The sequence below is a fragment of the Perca flavescens genome, chromosome 6 (genome assembly GCF_004354835.1).
Source record: "Perca flavescens isolate YP-PL-M2 chromosome 6, PFLA_1.0, whole genome shotgun sequence".
NCBI classification, from domain to species: domain Eukaryota; kingdom Metazoa; phylum Chordata; class Actinopteri; order Perciformes; family Percidae; genus Perca; species Perca flavescens.
In genome coordinates, this window is record NC_041336.1 from 21326727 (window position 1) to 21352048 (window position 25322).

Below are 25322 nucleotides of genomic sequence, written 5' to 3' on the forward strand. Positions count from 1 at the left end.
CATGATAAACGACCTTTGTCTGTGATCTGGAGTAAACCTGAAATTCAGAGATGTGTCCTTATCCTGAGAGATTTTTTAATCAAGGTAACAGCCACAATTCCACAGGAATATAATTTGGAAACAGAAGTGATTTCAGGACTGTTTTGATGTAACTCCACAAGGAGTGCAGTGCAACATTTGTTTTTGTCATGTCGTTTTCATCATGTTGTTTTATTAAACCTTTTGCTTAACTTTTAATTGGACCCAAGCCTCTCCTTCCTCCTCAGAAATAAAACGATCACGTTCTTTTAGAATTTCTTAAAGCTGTTGTTGAGCATAACAGCTAGAATTGAAACAAATGGGATGCAAAGCTAACAATTAAGAAGCATACACTTGTACAGATCTATGATGATTTATAAGGATGGTTCTGAGGGGGAGTATGTACGTCTATAGGGGTGGGACTAATATTAAAGGTCCCATGGCATGACAATTTCACTTTATGAGGTTTTTTAACATTAATATGCGTTCCCCCAGCCTGTCTATGGTCCCCCGGTGGCTAGAAATGGTGATAGGTGTAAACCGAGCCCTGGGTATCCTGCTCTGCCTTTGAGAAAATGAAAGCTCAGATGAGCCGTTTTGGAATCTGCTTTGCCCGCCCAGAGAATATGGCCAACCCATGAGAGAGAGACATCATGGCTTTCAAACGAGAAAAGTGGCAGTTGGTCAAGGCCACACCCCCACCCTCCACCTTGCCCCTCCCACTCTCCTCCTCAATAGCTTCAGACACAGAAATGGCACATCCTAAGGAAAGCCCATTGTGGGACTGGCTCTAGTGGCTGTAGTTCTGCACCAAAGCTGAATTTCGGGAAAGAGACTTCAGATTCAGTATTAGAGGACCACTAAGGTCTATATAAAAGCATCCAAAGAGCACCATGTCATGGGACCTTTAAAATGACCCATTTGATGCTTATCATATGATATTTTTAGCCTGCACTGTGTATCTTCACCAAATACAATGGTAAAATTAAGTAACGTTAATTATATAACAAAATGACTTACTTCCTCATGTCCCACAATGCAAATGAAGTCAAAGTATAGAGACGGTTTATAGCCGCCTAGCTCTGGTGCTAGTAACAGTTTACAAAACAAATAACATAGTAATAAATCATTAAATAAAAAAAAATAAAAATAAAACATTTTAAATGGGGCAGTTGTACACACTATTTTATTTCCTGTTGTTAAAGTGCTTCCTTTAAACTGACTACCAGAATAATGCACAGTCAGCATGTGAGCTGTCTGTACACTTTATATAATTAGGCAGCATAAAAAACTGGGACACCACATGACTGGTTTGGGGTTGATTGTCACTGCCATCCCGAAACTAGAGAATAACAAATGCAAGTAAAGCCTCCAGGGCTGGCTGTGATAGGCTGAAACACCAGTCAACCAAGCAAAAACACCCCTAAAGTAAAATCTCCTGAATGGAAAAATAAACATTAGCACACATTAGAGAATTTACACTTAAAGTCACATTGTCTGCTCAGCACCAGACAGCAGACAGAGGTTAGTTGCCAGCTAAGTAAAACAATGCATTTTTCAGGAGCTAGTTGGGACCAAACCTGAGCAAAAAGACTACTCAATTATGGATTTGAAATCTTCAGGTGGCCTGAAACACAACTCCAGTGGAATAATAATGTTGCTCCATATCTGCTGGATGTGTATGTTGGTAACTGTTTTGCTAAAGTGCTATCATCAGCACCTAACTCAAATAGTGATGTTAGTAAATGCAGGGATTTTTAATGATGCAATTATTCATGTTTGGCCACTAGGGGGCAGAAGAACGCCAAAATAAACTGAGGGTGGTGTTGACAGATTATTTTCACCTACAGTACAATGCAGTGCACAGTGGACATGCAAAAGCTACTCACAGCTGGGAAGAAAATTGTGGACTGTGATGCGACAGCTAATGTGAACAGGTAGGGGGGGCGGGGCTGCAGCACACTTGTCTGCTGCTTACAAAGCTGTGTTAACTGATTTAATTTATTATTATTATAAAAGCTGCTAACCGCAATCACACAGTCATATCTGTTGGCTATTGAACATTTGCACTAAGCTCTATCCACTGAAAAGAAATAAGCAGAGAAATCAGGCCAATTACAGAAGCTGGTCAGTCTGACATCATGTTGCCTGAGCTCATTACTATTCATTAGCTCGCCCAGTTGGGCTGGGTAAAGGATTCTGACAGCCAGGCTCTCATTGGCTAGCTGTTAGCCAATCAGAGTCAAACAGCTTAGCTTGTTGAATATTAATGAGAACTGGCAGAAATCTAGCTGAGTCTTCCTGTAGGCTTTCTATACCACGCTAGAATGGCTTGAAACAAGGTAACCAAGGCATTTTTTTCACAAAACATGTTACAGAGTCCATGGTAGAACTTCAGACATTACCACAAAATAATGAAATACCTGTGGCAGGGCACCTTTAATATCAGCCCTAAAATGTTATGGAGTGCCATGGGGAAACAGTCTTGAGGTCATTAAATGGTTTGTTGATTTTCCTGTGAGAGGATTATAGTCTAAGATTTATGCTAAACTGATGCAAGTATCCATAGAACTCACAATAGTAAAGAAATGGGAGCGAGAGCTGAGCCCTGAGGGGAACACAATTAATTGGGAGACAGTTTAGGAACCCAAATCACCAGTATATCTACTTCAACATAGGACATATTGGACTCCTCAGAAGAGATACGTCTCTAAAGTCATTCCCACTCCCTATTGCACGTTCTGTCAACCTGAACAAACTGGAACTTTCCTGCATATGGTCTGGGAGTGTGAACAGGTGCATGAGTTCTGGAATAAAACAACATCAATACTATCTGATGTGATAGGATGTTGAATTCCTACTGACCCAATTGTTTTGTTACTTAATGACGACTCTAAATTACACCTGCTTGGGAGACAAGAGGAAAATTTGTCTAGCCGGCTCAACCGCAACCAAGAAAATGATAGCTCAACGCTGGCTCCCCCCGCACTTGCTTTGTATAAAACATTTGGTTTGCATATTTTCTAGACATAGTTATACAGCAAGGATTAACAAAGCCAGATCATCAATTATCAGCCTATGGCAAAGCGCAGCAGCACAAATATCAGACTCAATGACCTCAACCCCACAAGAATTAGAGGAGGGTGATTAGGCAAGGTGTGGTTTCTGTTTGTTTGTTTTGTTTTCCTTGAGACAGCAGAGGGTGGGAGAGGGTTTTTGTTCAATTTGTGTTTATCTGTGCTGTGCACCATCTGCTATTACTTGTCACACGGTGTGGAATTAGTTTGTTATGTCTAAAGGTGCCAATAAAAAAAGTTGATCACAAAAAAAAACCCTCCCTTCAAAATCTATAGTTAATGTCACAGACACTACATGCATCTTTTTCTGTCTGTGTGATCCCAGGGAAAAGTAGGGGATGCAGCCCCACCAGATGGCGCAAAACACTGACCTTTATTCTGGCTCTTTCAACGTAACATGACATAACATAACATCTGATAAAAAATGAAAACATGCCAATGTGGCTCAGGCAGTTGGGCATTTGCATGAATCTTATTTAACCGTGGGTTGAAAGACAAAGAAACGTGTGTTTTAGATTTAGAAAAGTCAGTTGTCTTTGGTTTATTTTGCCAGTCTAGCTTGCTTACATTTGACCACCCTTCTCCAAACTTTCACTTTAAGAAGGCGCGTCTACGCTGCAGTGTAGTGTGTTTATTACAATCCTTAAAGTGGCACATGGAAACCATAACCGATGTCTGCATGGCACAAATCTAGACCTACAGATTCTGCCTGCCCAGTGCGAGGAAATGCTTTGGTGAAACTGATCCACGGAGTCTAGGTGTTCCTGTAGCGTGTCTGACGCTTTATTTTTATCTGTGGCAGTGGATGCGGCAGACTCCTCACCGAGGCGCATAGCGAGCCGAGGGGAAGTGTCCGTGGTTGGTGGTTTCTGGACGACAAGAGACATGAAATAGTCACCGGTAGAGCCGTCAAAGGTGAAGCACATTGGGACGTAAGTGAAATGGAGACACCGCCGGGGACGAGCTGCTGTGAGCGCACCTTGGCCAAACGGGAATAACCGAGCCGTGAAACGGGCTGGGATGGCAGCATCCAGCAACTCAAGCCTCTCAGGTTCATCTGTGTCCTCCGGTAAGAGTTCACAATAATATTAATAATAATTGTTATTATTATTATTATTATTATTATTATTATATTGCTCTGTAGGGAGTTTTATTTTGCTTGTCGGTGCCTTATTTGGCTTAAATTAAACTTTTATCATTATCTTGTATAATAAAGCCACCACATATGCTCCAGGAAATGTGACATCCTCTCATTTCCCCATTTGCGTCTCACACGTGCTTGGTAAAGATTAAGCAAACATATTATTAAAGTAGCTTTCAGTGACTGCTGTGATAAGCATCACCATCTGTTGTATTTGGGTTCAGTGTGAAAGGACAACTTCCATGTGCAAAGGGATTAAGATGCAGTCAATATGACGTTGGATGTTATCATTAGATTGCCAATCATCTCCATAATTCCCTTATTGACTTTCCGCTTGGCTGGCTGTAAGGATTATCTTTGGCCTGTGTAGTCTACCATTTTCCAAAATGCAGCACCAGGCTGGGACATTTTCTGACATTGTAAAAAACCCTAATATGCTGGTGTTCAGTGACATAATACAGTTCATACTGCCACAGTGTGCACAAAACTCCAATCAAACCCCGTTTGCATATAATGTGGTATAGCTCAGCGAGTCACACCATTTATATATTTGTTAAAAAAAATTCAATTTCAGGGTTGAATTTTCACAGTATGAGAACAGAAAGTGGGTTAGCAGCTGTTCAAACAAGCCCATAATGAAATATCAGTTCCATGCTTGTCTCAGTGTATATCCCATTTTGTGTTGAAAAAGCACATTGCTCTGTTTGCCAGGGTATAAAGTACAAACCCCACTATCACAGCACTGTTTGATGTGGAAGCCCTGCCAACAACCAGAGGCGTGTGTGAGAGAGACAGCGTGTCTGATGAGGGGAGGGAGAGGCTGTTTGTAATACCAGACTCAGCACTTTGGTTTATATCATTGTTGTTTCCACCAATATTTTAAATTTTACAGTGAAGAGTCTAGAAAATGTTTAGTGTTACTTTGTTCCTTCTACATAAACAACGCAAATCTACGGTTTATTACAGGGTGAGGACATTGTATAGTATACTGTACATAATGTTTGTTTGACGTTCTAACTCTCTCTGCATCCCAACCACACCACACAGCAGAGTCACATTACCCTAGGTACTGCCCAATGGGAAGGACAGGCAGTTGTTTCCAAGCTGATATAGCCTGTGGCAACCACATGCTTTACAGAGCATTATCTCATGTGTGCGTTTCAGAAAGCGGTGGATTTACTGTTTGACCACTGCTGCTTTAAGAGGAAAGTCTTTTCTCTCTGTGGCATTGGAGGGTTGTCATTACTTTTGGGCTCTCAAAATAATTATCAGAGGTTACAAGCTGCGCTGCTGCCAGGGATGGAGTGGTTGTTCCAAGGGTATTATTATTTTCATGTAGAGCTCTTTGGCAGTCAGACACAACATTTGAATAATCTTCACTATGAGGTATATGACTCGAAAATGAATCTCGGCTCAATTTCTGCTCTGTATTAGGTCGTCAGTTCTGGCTGCAAACAAAGATGGTGTAGTTATTTAGGCTGCTTCTAGTTATAAGTCTATCTAGTAATGTTGTTTGGAGGCAGAGTGTTGAAATAAAGTTCATTCAACTTGTGTCACAAATTACATCTGATTTGTGATAGTGGCAATGGTAGTTATATTATGAGTTTATTGATTTATTTCTATACTTCCTGCAAATTATTGAAATTTAAGTACAATGAAATGTACACAAACCACCTTGTATTGTATAGACTGCATTATATACACAAAGCTTATAACTGCAGTGTGAATGCACAGGTGAATAAAAGTAGATGTACCCTATATTTTTGAGGCCGGTCATAATAAAATAACAGACAAACTGAAAGGATTGCAACACGATTGCAGCAAATATGTTGCAATCTCTCCCTTTCCATGGAAAGATATTTTCTGGCAATTCGTCTGGATCAGTGAGATTCCTACACATTCTTGGCACGGGTTTGCATTGTAGCATGTACTGTACCAGCAGAACACCATTTGCCACACATCTCTAGGAAATAAAGCTTCAAAAAAAATTGAGGGATAGAGCATGAAAGTATCCCTTCAGCTCCCAGGCCTTAAATGACAAAAATGGTCAGTGAGGCAGAATTACAGCCATGTATTACAGAGAGGCTGTCTGCTCAACACAATCCTGCACATGTGTCTGGCAAACGCTGCAGTTTACCTTGAAATCTTTTCACTACATCTATTTCTTGTCCTTAGCAGTTTACATCACGTCGGACTGGATTTGTGACATGCATGCTGACTGACTGAAATGATCCGCATGTTTTACAGCTTCAGCGAGGGGGAAGTTCGTCCCATAAGTATTTCAATTCTGGTTGAACATATCCCAGTAGTCAATCCTTTATTAACAGACTCTCTCAGTGGGACATGTCAGTGTCAGAATCAGATTATTAAATTGCACTTTTCCCTCATCTGAACTCAGCTACAATTTTTGTTAACAGAAAAACATACCGTTTCCCTAATAGTGTCCAGCCCAGTAGCATACAAACACACTCCAGAGAAGCAGCCACATACCTGTCACATATTATCTGGTCAGCACTAAGGCAGTGTTGAAATGCTTGTTTTGGACCAGTGTAATACACAGATGGTCTCCCTGCTGCAGCTCTGCTGCATCCCACTGACACGTGTGTGTCTTTATGAGAGGGTCTGCATGGATCTTTATTTGAGTACTTCAGAATGTGTTGTTTCTGTATGCCATTAATGTATGTGAATAATACTGGCTATACATTACATTAGGGCTTTCAAATATAAACGTTTATCTATTTTCTTTTTCTCTTTAAATCAAGGGGTTAATCTTTTTTTTATTCTCTTTTTGTATCAAGTCTGTCAAATCTCACCTTTTTGCTTCCCTAACCAAGCTTAATCACATTGTATTGTATTGAGTATTGAAAATGGGAAAACAAGTAGATAGTAATACAGTTCCAGACATGAGTCCGTTTGGATTCATCTAAATCATCAAGGTAGCCCAGTGTTTGAGCGAGCCACGTTTTCTGAGTGGCTCGTCAGTTCTAGCAGAGCAGAGAAAAATACACGTAACTAACACAGTAACAATGCTGAGGTGAACTATGAGGTTGTGGTGCAGTGCATGCCTGGCACACTCATAGCCTGACATGAAAAAAGATTGGAGATCCACCAAAACAAACAAAATACCACAAACTCATTCACCTTCAGAGACCCCAGCCCCAACAAAGATGAGCAGGTGCATGTAGACCATGGAAACATTTGACATAAAACTGAAATCAACACTTGTGGTAATGTTTTCTCATAAGTAGTGTGTGTGTGTGTAAACATGTAAGGCTAACGAGGTGATAGTGAAAACAGACCGGTTTTAAGATCTCTGTGTATGATTTTTGACCTCTGCTTTTTAGCTGCTGGGATAGATATGGTGCTGTGACAGCTGTGCAACCTGTATTTCATGAGTTTGCAGATAGACCTTGAAGTCACATCTAGTATTAATTAGTAAACAGCATAGGGAGGAGAGGATATGGTTTATCACTGAAGTTCAGCGTACATTTTCTTGTTTTGATCCAACATACTGCCAGAAGATGTGTGTGAAGTGTAACAGAAAAATCTCAAATGAACATACAGTAATAAGATTTCTGTCTAAAAAACAACATATTATAGCTCATCTATACTAGTGATTCTGTCTTTTTTCATGGTGCATCAATGTGCCAAGCACCTCAGGTTCTCAAAATCCTGAAGACCAGACCTATCCATCTTTACCTAGCTGTAAGAAAACAAACAGACATTGAATATTTTGTTACAATATACAACAACCTATCAATGTCTATATATTGTGTGTGCAAGTGGAGCATGATCAGCTCTATATTACCTCTGATATGTCTGTGCCTTGCCAGCCATCTAACATTACGTGGTTTGTCTGCTGCTGTTTGTTGGTTTTGTGGGTATTTTACAGTAGGGCTACAGCTAAATACGTAGCTTTTAAAGTCAATATAAAACTACTTGTTTCTTTCACCTTTAATAGTCTAGTGGGGAGTTTTATTCAGATTTGACATAATTCATTTCATTTTCACTCACAAATTAGTGATATTGAACACAACTCTGTACAGGTCATAAAAGGCTTATATAGATACATGACATATTCTCTTTTTCACCAAAATAAACACCCACTGGTAATTATTTTATTGAATGCTTCTGACTGGTGAGTAATGGAGGGCAACACAATTAATAGCTGTTTCTTTGGGGCTAAGAACCCTTTGGCTGCTCCAGAATTTTAAATTCTCCCTGATCATCCGACACTGCACAAACTCTGAGCTACTTAGACATTCTTTTTGATGTTGTGTGTGTGTGTGTGTGTGTGTGTGTGTGTGTGTGTGTTTGCATCAGAATCGACCCATAAGAGCTTTCTTTTCCGAGACGCAGCTGCCGCTGAATTGCAGACTAAAATGCCATTTGTCATTAAAAAGAATCCGATAGAAAAGCGAGTATTTGGCAGCCAACCAGATGAAATCATTTCTTTAAACAAGCCGCAGTGAAATAAATCTTCCAGACTGCTAGTGCAATACACAGTGACTAAGCTTTAGCGTTAGGACAATACATTTTCCAAGTCAGCTTGGCCACACATCAGCAAAGTGAGCCTGAAGCCTATTTGAATTCTTGTATTTGAAGGCTGACATTCTGCAGAGGGCTTTAGCATCAATGCTTACTCTCAAAACATCCACTTCTCAATCGAGCTGCTGGCTCTCAATTTACATAATTATTCAGCATTTGATCATATGCACCTATCTTGTCTTTCCTGTGTAATTAATTCAGCTCTCTCTAAAGCAACAGCACGATCAAGATCAGAAGCAATGATGAGCTCTTGGTTTGTTTAATAATGTTGCAACCAGTGTTCCGGTTGAGCTCCTGCTGCAGTAAGCAGAGAAAACAAACAGCATGGAGGAAATACTCGGATTGCCTTCAGTTAAACAGATAAATATAGCACAAGGAATATACAGAGACTTTAAAAGAACTAGTGATACGGTTTTAACATTGATGCCATTTATAAGTAAGTTATACAGTTTTGCTGCCCGTACGTCAGTGGCCACATCCAACAAGTGCTCACTGGTTTTCACACCCTCTCAGGTGTGTTTTATTTTTTTCCCCTCTGGCCTGAGGGGTGTGGCGCCGCCGCCGATCTGCTGATGAGTGCAAAGGAATGTTTCAAATGAGCAATGTGTGTCTTCTGGATCAACATGATTCATTATTCAAACAGTCCGTTGAGTCTTTCAGCTTCGTTGCTGGGAATTTAATGAGAGATATTACACTAGACATCTGAGAGGCGGATGAATCATTTATTGTCAGCTATTTTGTGAATTTGGCATTTAGTGTTATCTCCCTATGTGATAGCTATAGACTCCCATGTTTGATACTGTATGATTGCGTCATCCCAGTCAGTCTCACTGTGACATGTAGGACATGCAGAAACATTTAGATATGTAATAACATGTTTCTGCCAATGGGTCAAAACCTGTTAAAGTGCTCATATTATGCTCATTTTCAGGTTCATAATTGTATTTAGAGGTTGTACCAGAATAGGTTTACATGGTTTAATAAAAAAAAAACACCATATTTTTGTTGTACTGCACATTGCTGCAGCTCCTATATATATATAGTGTTGCATTCAGGGATGGGAAGAAAACGTGCTCTGGTTTAATTGCATTTCTTTAAACCAGATCAGAATCGTCATGGGCTGCTGCAAAATAGTCTTGCAACAGAAAACTCAGATTGGACAGATAGTCTAGCTAGCTGTCTCAATTTACCATGCAGATATCTGAGGAGCAGTTAACCATAGTCCTCACAAATCCACCAAATTTAAAATTCCAACACAAAGAAAGCGGAAGGAAACGGAAAATGCATGCATCCGGTGGAATTTCCTGTAGCACCGGAGCAATCCCGGAAGTGGAACGCGAAGGCTATAGACAGGTGTGTGCTAACACGATGTTTAGCGAAACACGCAGACATCTGTATTGATTGTCCTTGAAGCAGAGGCACTGATTAGAAGTGTATTACACTGGTGCATCTCAAGAGGCAGCTGCACAGTGTGAAGCCATATGCATAATGATAACAGATAGATAAACAACAGTGACGTAACCATGGTGAAGGACTCGCAGTCAGTCCACTGGGAAAGGGATAGAAATGGAGATTTTAATGAGAGAAAACAGGAAACAGTCTATTAACACCGCTGTGAGTTAATAACAGAAACCTGCTGTACGTTTGTGTTTTACAGACCCTGAGGATTACCAACCGCCCATATGGAAGTCCTACCGTAAGTAATTCTTCTATTTTGTATGCTGGTTTGCAAAGATTTTGACTGACTTGGCCTGACTTTGGCTTTTAGTGTTTTTATTTATTCAACATTTATTGGTGATCTATAAATAACAAAGAGACATTTTTCTATACTTGGAAGAATTGTCTTTTGTTTTACATAGTACAACTAGATATACGCTGCAGGTTCCAAAAGGCTACACACACACAAACACACACACACACACACACACACACACACACACACACACACACACACACACACACACAAAAGGCACACACAGTCAAACACACTCGCCCACACAACCCATTCACATACGCACAAATGCAAAGCAGCAAATTCCTGATCTCTGAGTAAAATAGGTTACCAGCACCCGGGGAAAATACAATTTTCTACCTGCAAAGAGAATCAGCTGAAATAGGGTCCTCAGAACACCCACTTCATTATACAATCTTTTTGCCATGTGGGAGGAAATGGGTTGACTCCTCAGAATATATGTGGTGTATTTGTTAAAGCAGAGCACAACTCATTTTAGCTGGAAACTGTGTCTGTCTTTAAAGGTATTACAGTTTAACCAATACAATTTAAAGCTTTTATATACATTTTCTGCCTGTAATTAAATGTCTCTTCCATATAATTGTCCCATAATGCTGCGTTTCGGAAGTCTCCTATATTCTCCTGACTCCTCTGGTCCTCAGCTGAGGTATTTTTAGAGCTCACAGTGTCACAGGAATGGATGATGTCCAGATCTTGCTGGTTGGCCTAAGTCAGTCTGACAAAACATGAAGATTCACAGTCAGGAGCCTTCCCCTGCCTGGAGAATCTGCTGCAATGAAGACTTAGCTCAACCTCACACAGTGAGGTGACACTGTTGTAGTCCTCATCCACATCTCACAAGGTTATAGACTGCCAAACATACATGTACTGTAGGAGCAAGTGCATTGAAAAATAAAACCCTAAAGACTGTTATTCTGTTATTAAACTCAAGCTCTAGACAGATTAAAAATTGGATATGTAGAAAGTAACCACAATCAGTTACTGATTCTTCTGTTGTCATAACATAATATTTGTTTTATCCAGACTGACATCCCATTCTCAGAAACATCAGCAATGCTTCGGCTTCTCTCACTTCTTGATCACTAATTGTAATGTACTTATTCTGTGAGGCTGCTACTGTGAGGTGTTTGTGGTGATTACTCTGACTTGCACAAATCCCTCAATTCCATTTTCACTTTGCTTCACTGATTTACTTTGAGTTCTCCTAATACTTTAAGAACATCTAAAACAGAGAGTCTTGGATTTGCAGCATGTATGTATTTAGGAGTGTAAATATTTGGGTTTTGCAGTATTGTTAACATGTAAGTCCACATAATGGAAGTGCACAACAGGTCTTTATTCACACAAATGCATTGCAGATATATAAGCTAATGGCTCCTGTTGTTCCTTGTTACCCTTGCACTGCATCAGAGCTGCCGTCAGAGCCTAAACTAAAGGCTGTTAAGTGGAAATCTTGCTTGATGTCCAGGAGGGTCCAGTGTCTGGAAGCTGTACTGCATCATTTAGTTTCCTGCATCTTTATGTGTGCATTGAGGTTGTTATTTTGGTAACAAATCTATGAAATGTATGTAATTACAATTGACACGGAGCTACGCGCATAATTTAAAGGGGCAGAGGGCCTTAATTAACATCCATGTGTTTCTCTAACAGTGTACCAGCTACAGCAGGAAGCCCCAAGACCAAAGAGGATCACATGTCCTCAGGAGGTCAGTACATCTGTAAATCTGTATACAATAGGCTACTGTATAGGGCTGAAATGGTTGGTTTTACATTGTTATTGACCATTTAGTTTGTAAAATATGCAAATTCTCAGAAACCAACAGATAGTCTATTGTCAACATAAAAAACCTGTAATACCTCACATTTGAGTTGTTTGAGTTGTATTTCACTATCAATGACTCATTGATGAATTGAGTAATTTCTTTTGCATTACAACTGTGTATTAAAATGAAATGTACAAACAGATATGAAAAGTCATAGAAATAATTAATTAATTATATATTTCATACTTCATACAAAAAGATGCGATACAATATGCTTAACAAAAGATGAAAAATACACATTAAAAGACAGATGCAAGAAATATAAACATTAAAAACATAACGTTTCTTTTTCTTTATTTTTTTTGGTCATATGACAATAAACTACTAACGTTCAAACTAAACTAATGCTGGCCCCAGTTTTTTTCTGCTTGCTTATGCATTTTGTAAACTCAGTTTTTACTCAGCATGGAAAACATTCACTGAGAAATGATTGAGTCTGGCAGCTGGAAGCCAGACCAATCAGTAACCTATGAGGAGTGGCTCGCTGCTTCTTGAAACTCCCACTCCTCATGAATACAGTAACTGTTTAAACTCAGTGCTATACTAGAGTTAGAAATCAAGCGTGATCCTCCAACTGCATGGCTTATTCTTTGCCTTAAATGTAGTTAGGAATATATTTTGGTGAATAGTTCAGGAGTAATTTGACATTTTCTGAACCTGTTTAACCTAAATGATTTAAAAGATAGATTTACAAGTCTGTCTTAAAAGAGGGAATTTTGTAGCCTACTAATAAGACTGCAACTTTGGATGATATCCACTTGATTTGTCTAACTCAGACAGCTGAAGTTTTGTAATAGCAGATAAAGGAGTGTGGATTTTATGTTTCGCATCACTTGGGAAACGAAAGGATCGAGGGGGAAGGATTACAGCAAACAAAAACCTGTTTCAATGTTCATATGGGCATCTGACAATCATTTTGAGAGCAACAAGTCTAGAGGCATCGTCAGCACTTTGAATGGACAGAATAGACTTTAGCTCTGTGAATAAAGCTGCCCTCACTGAGAGAACTGCCAAGCTTCTATTGCACAGCCTACCAGAAATTATGCATGTCTCATCCTATTTTGACTCTTGCCATACTTTGAAGAGCAAAGTGAAAGTTGTGTGCTTGCTCTGTGAGATTAGTGGCTAACTGTTGATTTAAAGCACAAAATGATGTTTAACACATTACCAAATCCATTATGTATCATAACTCTTGAGTTTTAAAAGAGATTCTAGATGACATATACAAAATGAAAAATGTTTTAGTATAGCCTTTGTAGTGCAGACACACTACACACACCCTGGCGTGACACAGTAACACACTAAGTATTAATTCTTTGCAGCTGGCCATCTATCACCAGCTGTTTTCTTACACTGCCTCTAATTCATCTCCACACTCTGTGATTTGGCTTTATGGTTTGGTAGCTGCAAATAGACACGAGGGCACAGATGGAGATAATCTGTCCTGGGGTGTAGAGTCCTTTATCTTCCACACAGGCTGTAAGAACAATTTACAAAGCCATTTAATTGAGCTTTCATATTGTACTGCTCCAGCCAATATGTCTTCTTCTGCTTCACAGATGGAGAGCAGACCCAAATACTACGGCAGAGAGTGAGTGTGACTTGATTACTCTCATCGTTTTAATGCCTTTTTTTCCCAAATATGACTATGCAGAGGATGGTGTTATTTAGCATTACTGCCTTGCATCAGATGTGGGGTTTAAGTGGGTAGATGTGTATTTTTGCTTTGGCTACATCCTTACATCCAAAATGTAAATATATGTGTATTGGATACAATTAGATTGGAGAGTAATAGATACTGCATTTCATTTTATTTTCATTTTTCATTTTTTTTACAGATTTCATGGCATGATCTCTCGAGAATATGCAGATGAGCTTCTGGTGGCAGCAGAGGGTTCTTACCTCATCAGGGAGAGCCAAAGACAGCCAGGGACACACACCTTGGCCTTAAGGTACCAACATCATCAGTATGCAGCACAGAACCCCCTGAAAGGTCGGCTCTATCAGCAGCCCAGTCCTCACTCAGTCTTCACCTTGTTCACTTTTATTCATCCACTCAGCTTGACACTCTTTACTCCCTCTGTCTTCATGTATGTCAATCCAGGTTTGGGCACCAGACCCTCAACTACAGATTGTTCTATGATGGGAAGCACTTTGTCGGTGAGAAGAGGTTTGAGTCGGTCCATGACCTAGTGACGGACGCCCTTATCACTCTCTACATTGAGACAAAGGCGGCGGAGTACATCGCCAAAATGACCACTAACCCCATCTACGAGCATCTTGGTTACACCTCGTTGCTCAAGGACAAGATGGTGCACAGGCTGAGCCGTGGACGCACAGAACCACGCAGGGTCACCTTCCAGGGAGATGATAGGGTGAGTTTTATGACTGATCTTATACATGTACTGTACTTTTGTGTGCACTATGGGTGGTGTAGAGCAAAGAGGCTGTTATAAAGTTCAAGCATCTTCCTTGTTGATGTGTCCATGAGCAAATGAGTAGATCAATAGTAAGCCAGTTAGCTTAGCTTAGCATACTGGAAATGGGGAAACAGCTAGCTTGTTTCTGTCCAAAGCAAACAAAATACACAAACCAGCACCTAAGGATTACTACCTAACATGTAATATCTCATTTGTTTAATCTGTAAAAAAACCAAGGTGTAAAAACAACATATCGGGGTTACAGCGTGTTTCTTCTAGGCCCGGGGACTAACTTCCTTGAGTTTCATTGTGTACCTTGTGAGGTTGCCAGGTAAGCTCCCTGAGAGGTGACTCGATTTTCTTATCTCACTCTCGGCATGAAAGCGAAAAGGTGTATTTTCCAAAATGTCAAACTATTCCTTTTTAAATGTATTATCTTAGTTTTGGGGCTGTTGACTGGACAAAGCAAGCAGACCGAAGATGCAACCTTGGTCTTTGGTAAAATTGTGATGCGCCTTTTATACTATATAACATTTTATCAATCAAGAAAAAAATCCATACATTTATAGAAATAATAGTTATCTGCAGCTCTATATCTCTTTCATCCTTGGCAAGAGAACTCTGATTAAAGAGAGCTTACTCATTATTTAATTCTAACACAAAATATAGTTATTCCAAAGTGCTCCATATACACTATAAAAGAAATATTGGATTGAAACAAAACTTGATTTGTTATTCAATATTTCTAGAATGTTAAAGAACCAGCCTTGAAAACAGTTCATCAAAAGACTTCAGTTACCTACAATCCCAACGCAATACATCTCATGTAGAAAAAAAACTCTTCATCATCTCAGTACATGTAAATTATCTTGTAAATTTCTCTCGGTCCAGTGACAGACACTGTATAGCACCACAATTTTAATCTACTTCCATGCTGCTGAACATTACAGTACATTTACAGTAGGATGAGAGTGCTACTACTGAGAGGACACTTTGTCCTGTGAGTGAGACGTACATTATCCCTGTAGCCCCTGGGTGTGTTCAGTGCTGCCATGCTTGGTTGCATCCTCTGAAAGGTAATGATGACCAAAGGGACTGGGACTTTGCTCTGCCTGCCAAGCATATCAGACACACTGATCTTGGGTGAGACAAATTGCACATTGTATTCAATGGCACTCGAGAGCTGTTGTCGGATTAAAGTCTGTGAATGATTTATCATTGAGGAACGAGGAATGTCTGTTTTCTTACTGGAGAAGAGTCCCAACTATCCTTCCACTAGGTGGCAATCTTAACTCATTTCCTCCTCTCTTTAAGGCCTGATGATGGCAATAAGATTCACACCCAGCTTTTTTTATTAACAGATAGTAATATTTTCTTCTTGTGAGATTTGACAAGCTGTATCCTTAATGTGTCTCTCGGCTTGAAAACCAGATTTATTGCTTTGGGGGATTCTTTGTTTCTAAAATGTCAGCCTACACTTTGTCAGTCAGTGACAGACACATGACAGCCCTGTCAGCAGGAGCATCAGTTGCAGTGTTATTATCATCCGCCTTCAGTTTGGTCTCTGTAACGTGACACAAGCCATTAATGCCACGTTTTTGACCTAATGGCCATCGGTCAGTCAGCAGTGCATTGATTCATAGTGAACTTCAAACTGTACATGCCACTACCAACCTCTAGGAAGCCCTTTAGTGCAGAGGACTGCCCTCAAAAGTGCTCTGAAACATACAGACTAACTTCTGTTTGCTTAACACACAGTGCTTTACTGAACAGTGTCCAGCACTGTTGCTCTCTGTTTGACTTGCAGCTTATAATGTTTGAAATTTTGTGGACTGCAGCCTCCAGTTAACCTCCACTTGGCAAGTAAATCTGGAGCACGTCTCTGTCTAAATGTCACATTGTCAGTTATCTCGGCACTTCTGTAAAACTAACTTCACATTCCTTCTTCCAAGTTTTCTACATGAGGATCTGAGTCAGTGACATCTATGATGATGGCAGGATTCGTCAGACAGCGTTTGAAAACCACCTGCCAGTCAAGGTAGAAAAAAAAACGTTTCTGTCTGCTTGAATATTGCGTGTCCAAGAAGCAGAGACCCTGACAACTCGAATCTGTGGTTGCTTTTTGAACTTCATGTTTACCAATGACACAGCCACGCCCTGAGGCATTACAGCCACAGTAGCTTCACTGTATAGTCAACATTGATGTGTATTTACTCGGTGTCAGGTTGATACCACCATATTGCTGTGACTGCAAATTCTTGTGTAATTAAAATACTCCCAGAAGGTGGTGGTGGGGGGGGGGGGGGGAGTACTTGACTCGACCTGTTGATCAACCTCCTGCATTTACTTCTCTTTGCATGTGCCGGAATTTCCTCCGGCCAGAACCTCTGACACATTCCTCCTGATACTCACCACGTTGGTTTAATCTCAGTGGGGCTCTCTTGACAGGCTGGTCTGCTCGCCTGCCCCGAAAAAGATTTCCAAAGAAATTGTCATGTTGTTTGTTAAGATAATTACCTGTTCTCTCCCGAGAGTTGCAGGCTATAAAAAAGCAACAAAAACAGCCCTTTACGTGTGTTCCGTTGTAAAATGTAAAAATGCTTCTCACACCGCATTATAAGCGAACATTTCCAGGCTTTTAGATGTGGTTATTTCTTTTCAGCTGCACACACAGAAAAATAGATAATTTTCAGTGTTTCCCTTGATGACAAAAGTGGCAATTTCTTCCATTTTTGAATAATGGCAGATATCTTTGACTGCACTTGCACAGTGTGTCTATTTTTCTTTCTTTTTTTTTCCAGAGATGTTGGTGAGGGCTGTTTTGTTTGGGATGTGGGTAGTTATATCCTGTTGTCTTACTGTGTCAGTGCCCACTGTTCCCTTTTCCCATGATTCCAAGTACTCAGTCACAACAGAGTCCGCTCAGCTGTGCTCTCATAAAAGCCTTGCAGGAATAAAAGAACCAAGCCATTGAAAAGAAAGCAGAGCTTGTTGTGCGACCACCTTTTGTGTCCTTTCTTCCGAGCTCTTCTTTAAGAGACAAGAAGCCATCTGCCTGCAGAAAAAGAGCCCTCGTCGTCCCTCCCTCCCTTCATCCTCGCAAGGCTAAAATATCTCCGAGTGGTCTATTCCTCATCTGTCCCCTCAGACTTAGCTGTAGAGACGAATTGTATGGTGTGGTATGTGTAGGTCTTTTAAAGGAATGTCAGCCACATTGACAAATATCTTCACCTGTTCTGTCACTCTCATAGCTATCAGTCTGTTAACTGTTGCCCCCAGATGCCAGAGACAAAAAGAAATAGTTGCTACACAATAGGCCCACAGCTATTTTTTTTACTATGCTACTGTCTGTAAGCTGCCAATCCTTTCATTTTATCTCAGCTTTGCAATTGCCCTTTGGGTCTTTTTGCTCTCCGCTTCACTATTCTGCTTTGGCTTCAGCTCTTTATGATCACAAATCCAATGCTTACTGGCTGTATGACCTCTCCTCCCTGTTTAAGAAATCAGTTCAACCTCATCGTTTTCTTGGTGTCTTTTCAAGGTTCAGACTTTGCTGTTCTGTAAAATAGCTTGTTGGCATAAAATCTTGCAGATGCTTGTCATTTGACATGTAGTTTGCACTGCTCAGTGTTGTATACCAAGGTTCGGAGCTTCTTGATTAATTAGAAAAGCCGAGAAAGCCTTCTGGTGCTGTTAACTGGTTGTTTACAAGCAGAGCTAATAGGGACAAATTCAGCATGAACATAGCAACAGCCCCCCACTGCCAAAATACGATATGGCTCCAGACCTGCAAATGAGCCTGCTGTGAGATTTTACTTGGATTTGGGCACTACGGGATTATTCCCTGTGTAAGGATTATGGCAGTAATCCCTTCCAATCCCAGTTGATGGTCTGGCTCTGCTGGTTCTCTGAGACAAATGATTGTGATTGGCGTGAGTAGTCTGCAGTCACAGTGTCTGGAAGATCCAGTCTGGACGACAGTGTGGGGAATTCCACCAGCCGACTAACATAGCTGGAGGTCAAGATCTGTTTGAATTATGAGGAAACAGCCTCGGCTCTGTCAAGGCGGAGAATCTTTGGTCAGTCTTTGAGCAGTCGACTGACCCGTTTAGAGAGCCAGTGCTGACTGAGAGCTGCTGGCAGTTGAGTATTATCTCCAGTAAAGTGAAGTGGAGTGTGTCCGGAAGGCAGCGTGCTAATGGGAGTGTGCTCTGTGCTATAAAGAGGGCGTCTGCACTATTGATCCTGCTTTACAGAGCTGTTGAGCTGTGTGAAGTGGTCCTGACAGCACCCGACCGCCCTCACTCTCAATCTCCTGGCCCCTCCCTATCAGGGACCCTGTTCTCTCTCTCTCTTTTCTTTCTGGGCGTGTGAAAGAGGACCATTGTGTGAGGCACACTCCTGCCTTCAGGCCGCCCACTACCAATCCGGTTCCCCCTGCTCTTCTTGCTCGACGTCTGCTGGATTCAGACGAGATGCAGAGTCAACCCCGTGCTGGCTGTCATCCGTCACCCTCCTGGGTCAGAGGGGAGTGGAGTGTAGCTGCCACCTCTGCGCTGGGCTGTTGCCGGCAACGTCTGCTGCACAGCACCCACGTCTCGCCTCCACATCTTTCCCCAGATGAGATGGAGAGTCTGTGGGAACCAGACCAGGCGAGCATGGAGTCTGAAGAAAACAGAGGAGGGGAGTTGATTACCCACAAGGCTAAAAGACAAGAGAGGAAGCACCAGGAGCTGCTTGCTTTGGCTCTGGGAGTCAAACTGGGGAGCAAGGGAACACTTCTGTGGAAGCCTTTTAAACTGTTGGCCTCCTGTCCACAGATCTCCTCACCTCTGGTGCGACGGAGTGCCTTGAAAGATACACCGGAGAAGCAGTGCTCCTATGAGAAAATACACAACTTCAAGGTGAGCAGGTTTTTGTTAAGAAAAATTGTATGTCTGCTGACTATATATATATATATATATATATACATACATACACTTTCCCCTAGATAATGAATACATTGTCAGCTTTTTCTATTAGCTCTCACAATTGTTTGTAGTGATTAAGTAATCCCTAGCAGAGATGCATTTGCAGATGTGTTTTTGCCTGCCTCAATGTCTGCTTGTCCCATCATAGGCCATAGTTAGTGCATGTTGGTATTTTGATGGGAACACATGCAGCTGACACCTATATGCACTGAGGGGAACTAATGGATACACTGTACCACAAGCCATTAGCAGAGCACATTGATTAGCATTGATTTTAAAGCTCATAGATCCCTTTTTATTTTAGGCTGCTGATTTTGTAAAACCAGTTGTAGCGATGACAAGTATTGTAGAGTCCTGTCCTTTCAGTCATAGAGTGTAAGTGCACAGTACATTGTGGAAAGCAGAATAGAGTTAAGGTTCTTTAAATATACAAAGGAGAATTTAGGGATACTTTGCTTCTGGGCACGTCAGCATTCTTGCATTTGTGTCTTGGGTTTCAGTTAACAGGCAGGTTATGATGACCCCCAGCTTTATTGTATACTCCCCTTTGAAAAAGAACAAAAAGCATCCACTCACCACCTGCCCACTTCACTCATCAGTCTACTACTATCTATTTGTGTGTGCACGTGCACGCAGGTGTGGCTCCATTTGCCATCTTATCTGTGTTTTTAGGGTGCACAGTGGGTGTACATCTGTTATTTTGACTTGCAGGCTTGCGTCTGTGCCTGCCTGCATGTATCCGATTGCCCAGGAGCAGATGCCAGACACATAGTAAATCCTTTAATCTGCCTTGTATATACAAATGCTCTCATTTGGCGAGGGGTCCCGTCCACTGTAGCTTGGGATCACAAAGTACTCTCTGTCCAGTACATCAAATGGGAGTTTCTATAGTTTGGACTGGGCATAGCAATGACTTGCAATGTGTGTGGGGTGTGTTTGTGTGTGTGTGTGTGTGTGTGTGTGTATAACCCTGCGTCTTTAACCCCAGGTACACACCTTTAGAGGGCCGCACTGGTGCGAGTATTGTGCCAACTTCATGTGGGGCCTCATCGCCCAGGGTGTCCGCTGCTCAGGTAACTATACGCTCCAACATCAAAGTTCCATGTCACATATTACACAAAGAATGCCAAATAAGTGTTGGATCACACAAGTAGTGTATGAGCTGTGGCTAACTCTGTCCTGTCACAGATGTTTCAGTTAAAACGTTTTTCCCCCTTTTAATTAGTGCTTTGATTATGCCCATTTTTATGGTTATTTTCCTGTTGTATGTGACTAACAAGTTAAGATCCTCCTGTCAGTGATTCATAAAAGTACATTCTTCACACACAAACCCGTTTATATAATCACAGCTATAACTGCTATCACCCCATTTGAACCCTCTTCCCCTCAAGAATGTTTAATCACAGTCACACCAACTGAAAGGCAACTATAGGTGCTTTTACACAATATTTTCTAATTCCCTTATAACTGGTTACTGTGCAAATAAATGCAATGTGCTGCAGTACGCTGACAGCATTTATATGCACATGTAAGTTACTCTGTCAACAGAAATCACTACAAATACAATATGTAAATGATGATAAAAATGCAAGTCAAACACAGGGCAAACATACTGTGGTTGTAAAATATATACCAAATATAGCAGCAGATCTAAGTCATTGATTGGGTATGAGAGTTCAGTGGAGTTTTCATGGCCTCCATGGTCACAAGATACGTTCACTGCACAGACACAGTCATGAAACTGATGTGCACATCAGTGGACTTTGTGGCTTTCTCCCTAAATAGAGTGTTTGTTGTTGAGCCATTAGCCAGGCTGATATGCCAGAGGCAAACACTGGTATCATCAGACACCTCATGTGCAATGTGAAATAGGAGAGACTTACTTGTCCTCTCTTACTCCCTGCCTAGCGTCTATTTTTTTTCTTATCTTTTGCTCCACTCTCTCTGCGAGCACTGACGAGGCGAGGGCCCCAATCAGCAGACCTGCGTTAACGTCGCTCAGGCAGTAAAAAACGCCTTTGAGATGAACGATTTCATTCGGACGCCCCCGTCTACAAGTATGGCTCCTTTTAAAACCTTTTCATTCCAAGCTGTGCCACCACAGAAGCAGGCGTACTTCTCACATACACTGTGCTCTTGCCAGCTGTCCAGCACGCTCCATGTGACTTAAACTACAACAAGAGCCCCCGCCCATGCTGTCATGTTTGCTGTTATCTACCTTTGGCACAGTGCATTGAGACAGCTTAGCTGCGGCTATGCTGCCTGACAGTGCAGTTTATTACTGAAACCTTTTCAAACTGCTGTCTTAAGCCCTTGTGATGGTTATGTTATCATCAGTCTGAGACTAATCTCTGTTCATCTCCCTTTTGCTCTTTTAGATTGTGGACTGAATGTACACAAACAGTGCTCCAAACTGGTTCCCAGCGACTGCCAGCCGGACCTGCGCAGGATAAAGAAAGTGTTCAGCTGTGACCTCACCACGCTCGTCAAAGCTCACAACACGACACGACCCATGGTGGTGGACATGTGTATTCGAGAAATAGAGCTGAGAGGTAGAATGCAGTTATAAGTCTTCACATTAAAACTATAACTAATCATAATTTTAGAGAAAGAAAAGCAGATCATGAAGTTTGATTAGTAAATGAACTTAAACATGCAAGTATTCTGCAATTTCTTTGCAATGATGATGAGTTTTCTGTTGCAGGTATGAAATCGGAAGGTCTCTACCGAGTGTCTGGCTTCTCAGAGCACATAGAGGACGTGAGGCTTGCCTTTGACCGAGGTTTGTTGACATCAGATTTATTTTCCCCAGGCTTCCGGTCTCTGAGGTTTTAGTTCACGAGTTCATACTTTTAAATGAGATGCTTGTTTCAGCTGCAGTACAGCACAAAATAGCACTGTCCGTTATTTTGTGACGTACACAGGAACATTCAGCCTTTATTTCTAATTATATCCAAATTTAAAATGACATTGTTTTCCTTGACAGATGGTGAAAAGGCTGACATCAGTGCCAGTGCCTATGCAGACATCAACATCATTGCTGGTGCTTTGAAGCTCTACTTAAGAGACCTTCCCATTCCAGTCATTACGTTTGACTTGTACTCCAAATTTATTCAAGCTGCAAGTAAGGGCTCCTCCACTCTGGGCTATTCCATGCCATTCCTATGTTACTGGTACCCCGCAGTGCTCTGATACTAATCGTGTTACTAATGTAATGCAGAAATACCAAATGCTGAATCCAGACTGGAGGCCATCCACGAGAGTGTGCTGCAGCTCCCCCCAGCCCACTACGAGACCCTACGTTACCTGATGGCTCACCTCAAGAGGTCAGTTCAGACACACAAGTCATCAATACAAGGACATGCAATGTTTTTAGTTATTATATGTAAAGAACTACATTCAAATCCTTTGTAAAGACCAACACCAACAATCAATTATTCCTACTAACAAGTATTGCATGTATGGCCAAAGCCTTATACATCTTCTCTTCTAGCATAATCCTCTGTGCCATAGACCTACATTGACATTGTCCAAAAAGTGAGGCTATATTCCTTCATTACAATGAACATGGGCACTGTACTTTATTTTGAGTTGATCCCACATACATCATACTACTGCCAGAAATACTCACTAGAGCACCACCTGTTTATTGGTTCTTAAACTAGAAATGTTTTATTATGAAAATAGTCTCCTGAAAGTTCACAGTTGCTCCTGTTTGAGTATAATTTGCTAAAAAACTAGTGTCTAGCTGTTTTAGAATATAATTAAGCCTATTCATCCACAGAAAGAGTTCACAAATCTAAAAGCATTGAGAGACGGACTAACACATTTATGGTTTTGGTCTTTTCATGGGATTTGTTGGAAAATAAGGGAATTATAGAATAATGCCAGATCCAAATATTTAGCTGCTTTTGTATTTTGCCTGATTCTACTCTCCAGACTAGCTATCTTGTTTTTTTTTACAGGGTGACGCAGTTCGAAAAGGACAATTTAATGAATTCTGAGAACCTGGGGATTGTCTATGGTCCAACGCTTATGCAGCCACCGGAGCAGAATGCCTTGACAACCCTGAATGACATGAGGCAGCAGAAACTAGTGATACAGCTTATGATAGAGCATGAAGATGTCTTGTTCTAAGGACTGAGGCATACAGGCCTTATAACAGAAACGAAGGACACTTATTTATTCTGTCAAAGAGGAAATTCAAGCCACCTTGATTCTAATAACGTTTCCGATTAGTTTGTGATCAAATTGAACTTGAAACACTTCTTTCTCGCATGACTGTTTAAGTTGAAGTTGGTTTAGTGTTGACATTGTCTTGTTACTGTACATTTGGGGTTTTTATACCCAGCCAAGACCATCATTTTTCTATTAGGAAAGGATCCAGTATTTTTGACTACCTACAGTGCTGTTCCCTCCTCTGTTTAATTTGAAGACTGTCACTACCTGGTGTAGACTCAGTCATGATGACAGCGCTGTGTGAAATCTGCCCCAGGCAGACTGTCAATCAGTGCCGTCGCTGTGTAAACCATGCCTCACAGCAGCAGCATAGGTAATGTTCCCACCTTACATGTGCGCATAATGGTATTTTTAGTGGGAACGCTAGTTGAAATGTAATTGTAGATGAAATCAGATCATGTAATGGTAAATATTTTAACTGTGGGTACTAAAAAATGAGACAATTGGGTGCTCATGAAGCACTTTTTGCAACAAGTGTAAAGATTTATTTTGTAAAGATGTTTATTTTTGTCTTTTACGCTGCATCATGTTCTTTTGTCACAATAATATATACTGTTGAGAATGTTTGTTGAATTGATGTCTAAATACAAAACTGATCACAACGGAGAAAAAAAAGTATCAGAGGAGAGACAGTTTGTGGATTTACCATTTTCAATGTACTCCATGTTATGGTGAGGAATACACAGGTGGAACAAATACTGGTCATTTTAATTCACATGTCCTATTGCAAAACTCTTCTGCACACATGTTGGTTGCCAGTTTTGTAGTATTTCCATTTACATGCTGTACTTTTGGATATTTTCAAGTGAACAAATATAATCTGGGCCCACTTTTAAATTTTTTTAATGCCAGTAACATTGCTCGGTGCAGAAGTAGTTGCCATTCACTTCACGGTGCCATAGAAGTCAGTAGTCATATTACAGCTGCACCAAGCATGTTTCTTTCACAATTGGTTTGATGTGATTAAGTAAATCCTTTCTACGAATCCATTTTATCAAAATGTATTTTTGTGACGGTTGCAATTAAAAATGTAATTTATCAAATGTCGACTTATTAAAGGAAAGACAACTTCAGTTGAAAATAGTGTGCCCTGTTGTACTTTCTGCCAATGTTTGTCTCCATTTAACATAATCCTATAGCGCAATGTGGGTGTGATAGCTGTAGAAGAGGTTCAGTGAGAAGAAAGGCCCAGCCCTATGCTAGTGATGAAAGCTTGTTTCCTGAAGCACAGTGAATCACAGATATGTGGTTAACAACCTTTTTATAAATCGTATAACAGCTATTGCCATATCCTTGAGAGGTATTTCACATAGAAGCGTATCTAATATTCAAT

At 40.8% G+C, this 25322-nt stretch overlaps 1 protein-coding gene across 5 annotated transcripts; it reads left to right on the plus strand.

The window, feature by feature from the left end:
- Window positions 1-1871: 1871 nt before the first annotated feature.
- On the plus strand, window positions 1872-25033 carry chn2 (chimerin 2). Of its 5 annotated transcripts, XM_028580330.1 has the most exons (14): window positions 1872-1955; window positions 3898-4164; window positions 10442-10480; window positions 12188-12243; window positions 13920-13951; window positions 14199-14312; window positions 14465-14735; window positions 19601-19684; window positions 20739-20823; window positions 22129-22302; window positions 22455-22532; window positions 22737-22874; window positions 22971-23076; window positions 23716-25033. In XM_028580330.1, the coding sequence occupies exons 2-14, from the start codon at window positions 4116-4118 to the stop codon at window positions 23885-23887; spliced, it is 1398 nt and encodes a 465-aa protein (XP_028436131.1). In that variant the 5' UTR covers window positions 1872-1955; window positions 3898-4115; the 3' UTR covers window positions 23888-25033. The 5 variants fall into 5 exon arrangements, with proteins under 5 accessions (XP_028436131.1, XP_028436129.1, XP_028436133.1 ...); XM_028580328.1 differs by lacking the exon at window positions 1872-1955 and having other exon boundaries at window positions 3707-4164; XM_028580332.1 differs by lacking the exons at window positions 1872-1955; window positions 3898-4164; window positions 10442-10480; window positions 12188-12243 and adding an exon at window positions 13756-13839.
- The last annotated feature ends 289 nt before the right edge of the window (window positions 25034-25322 follow it).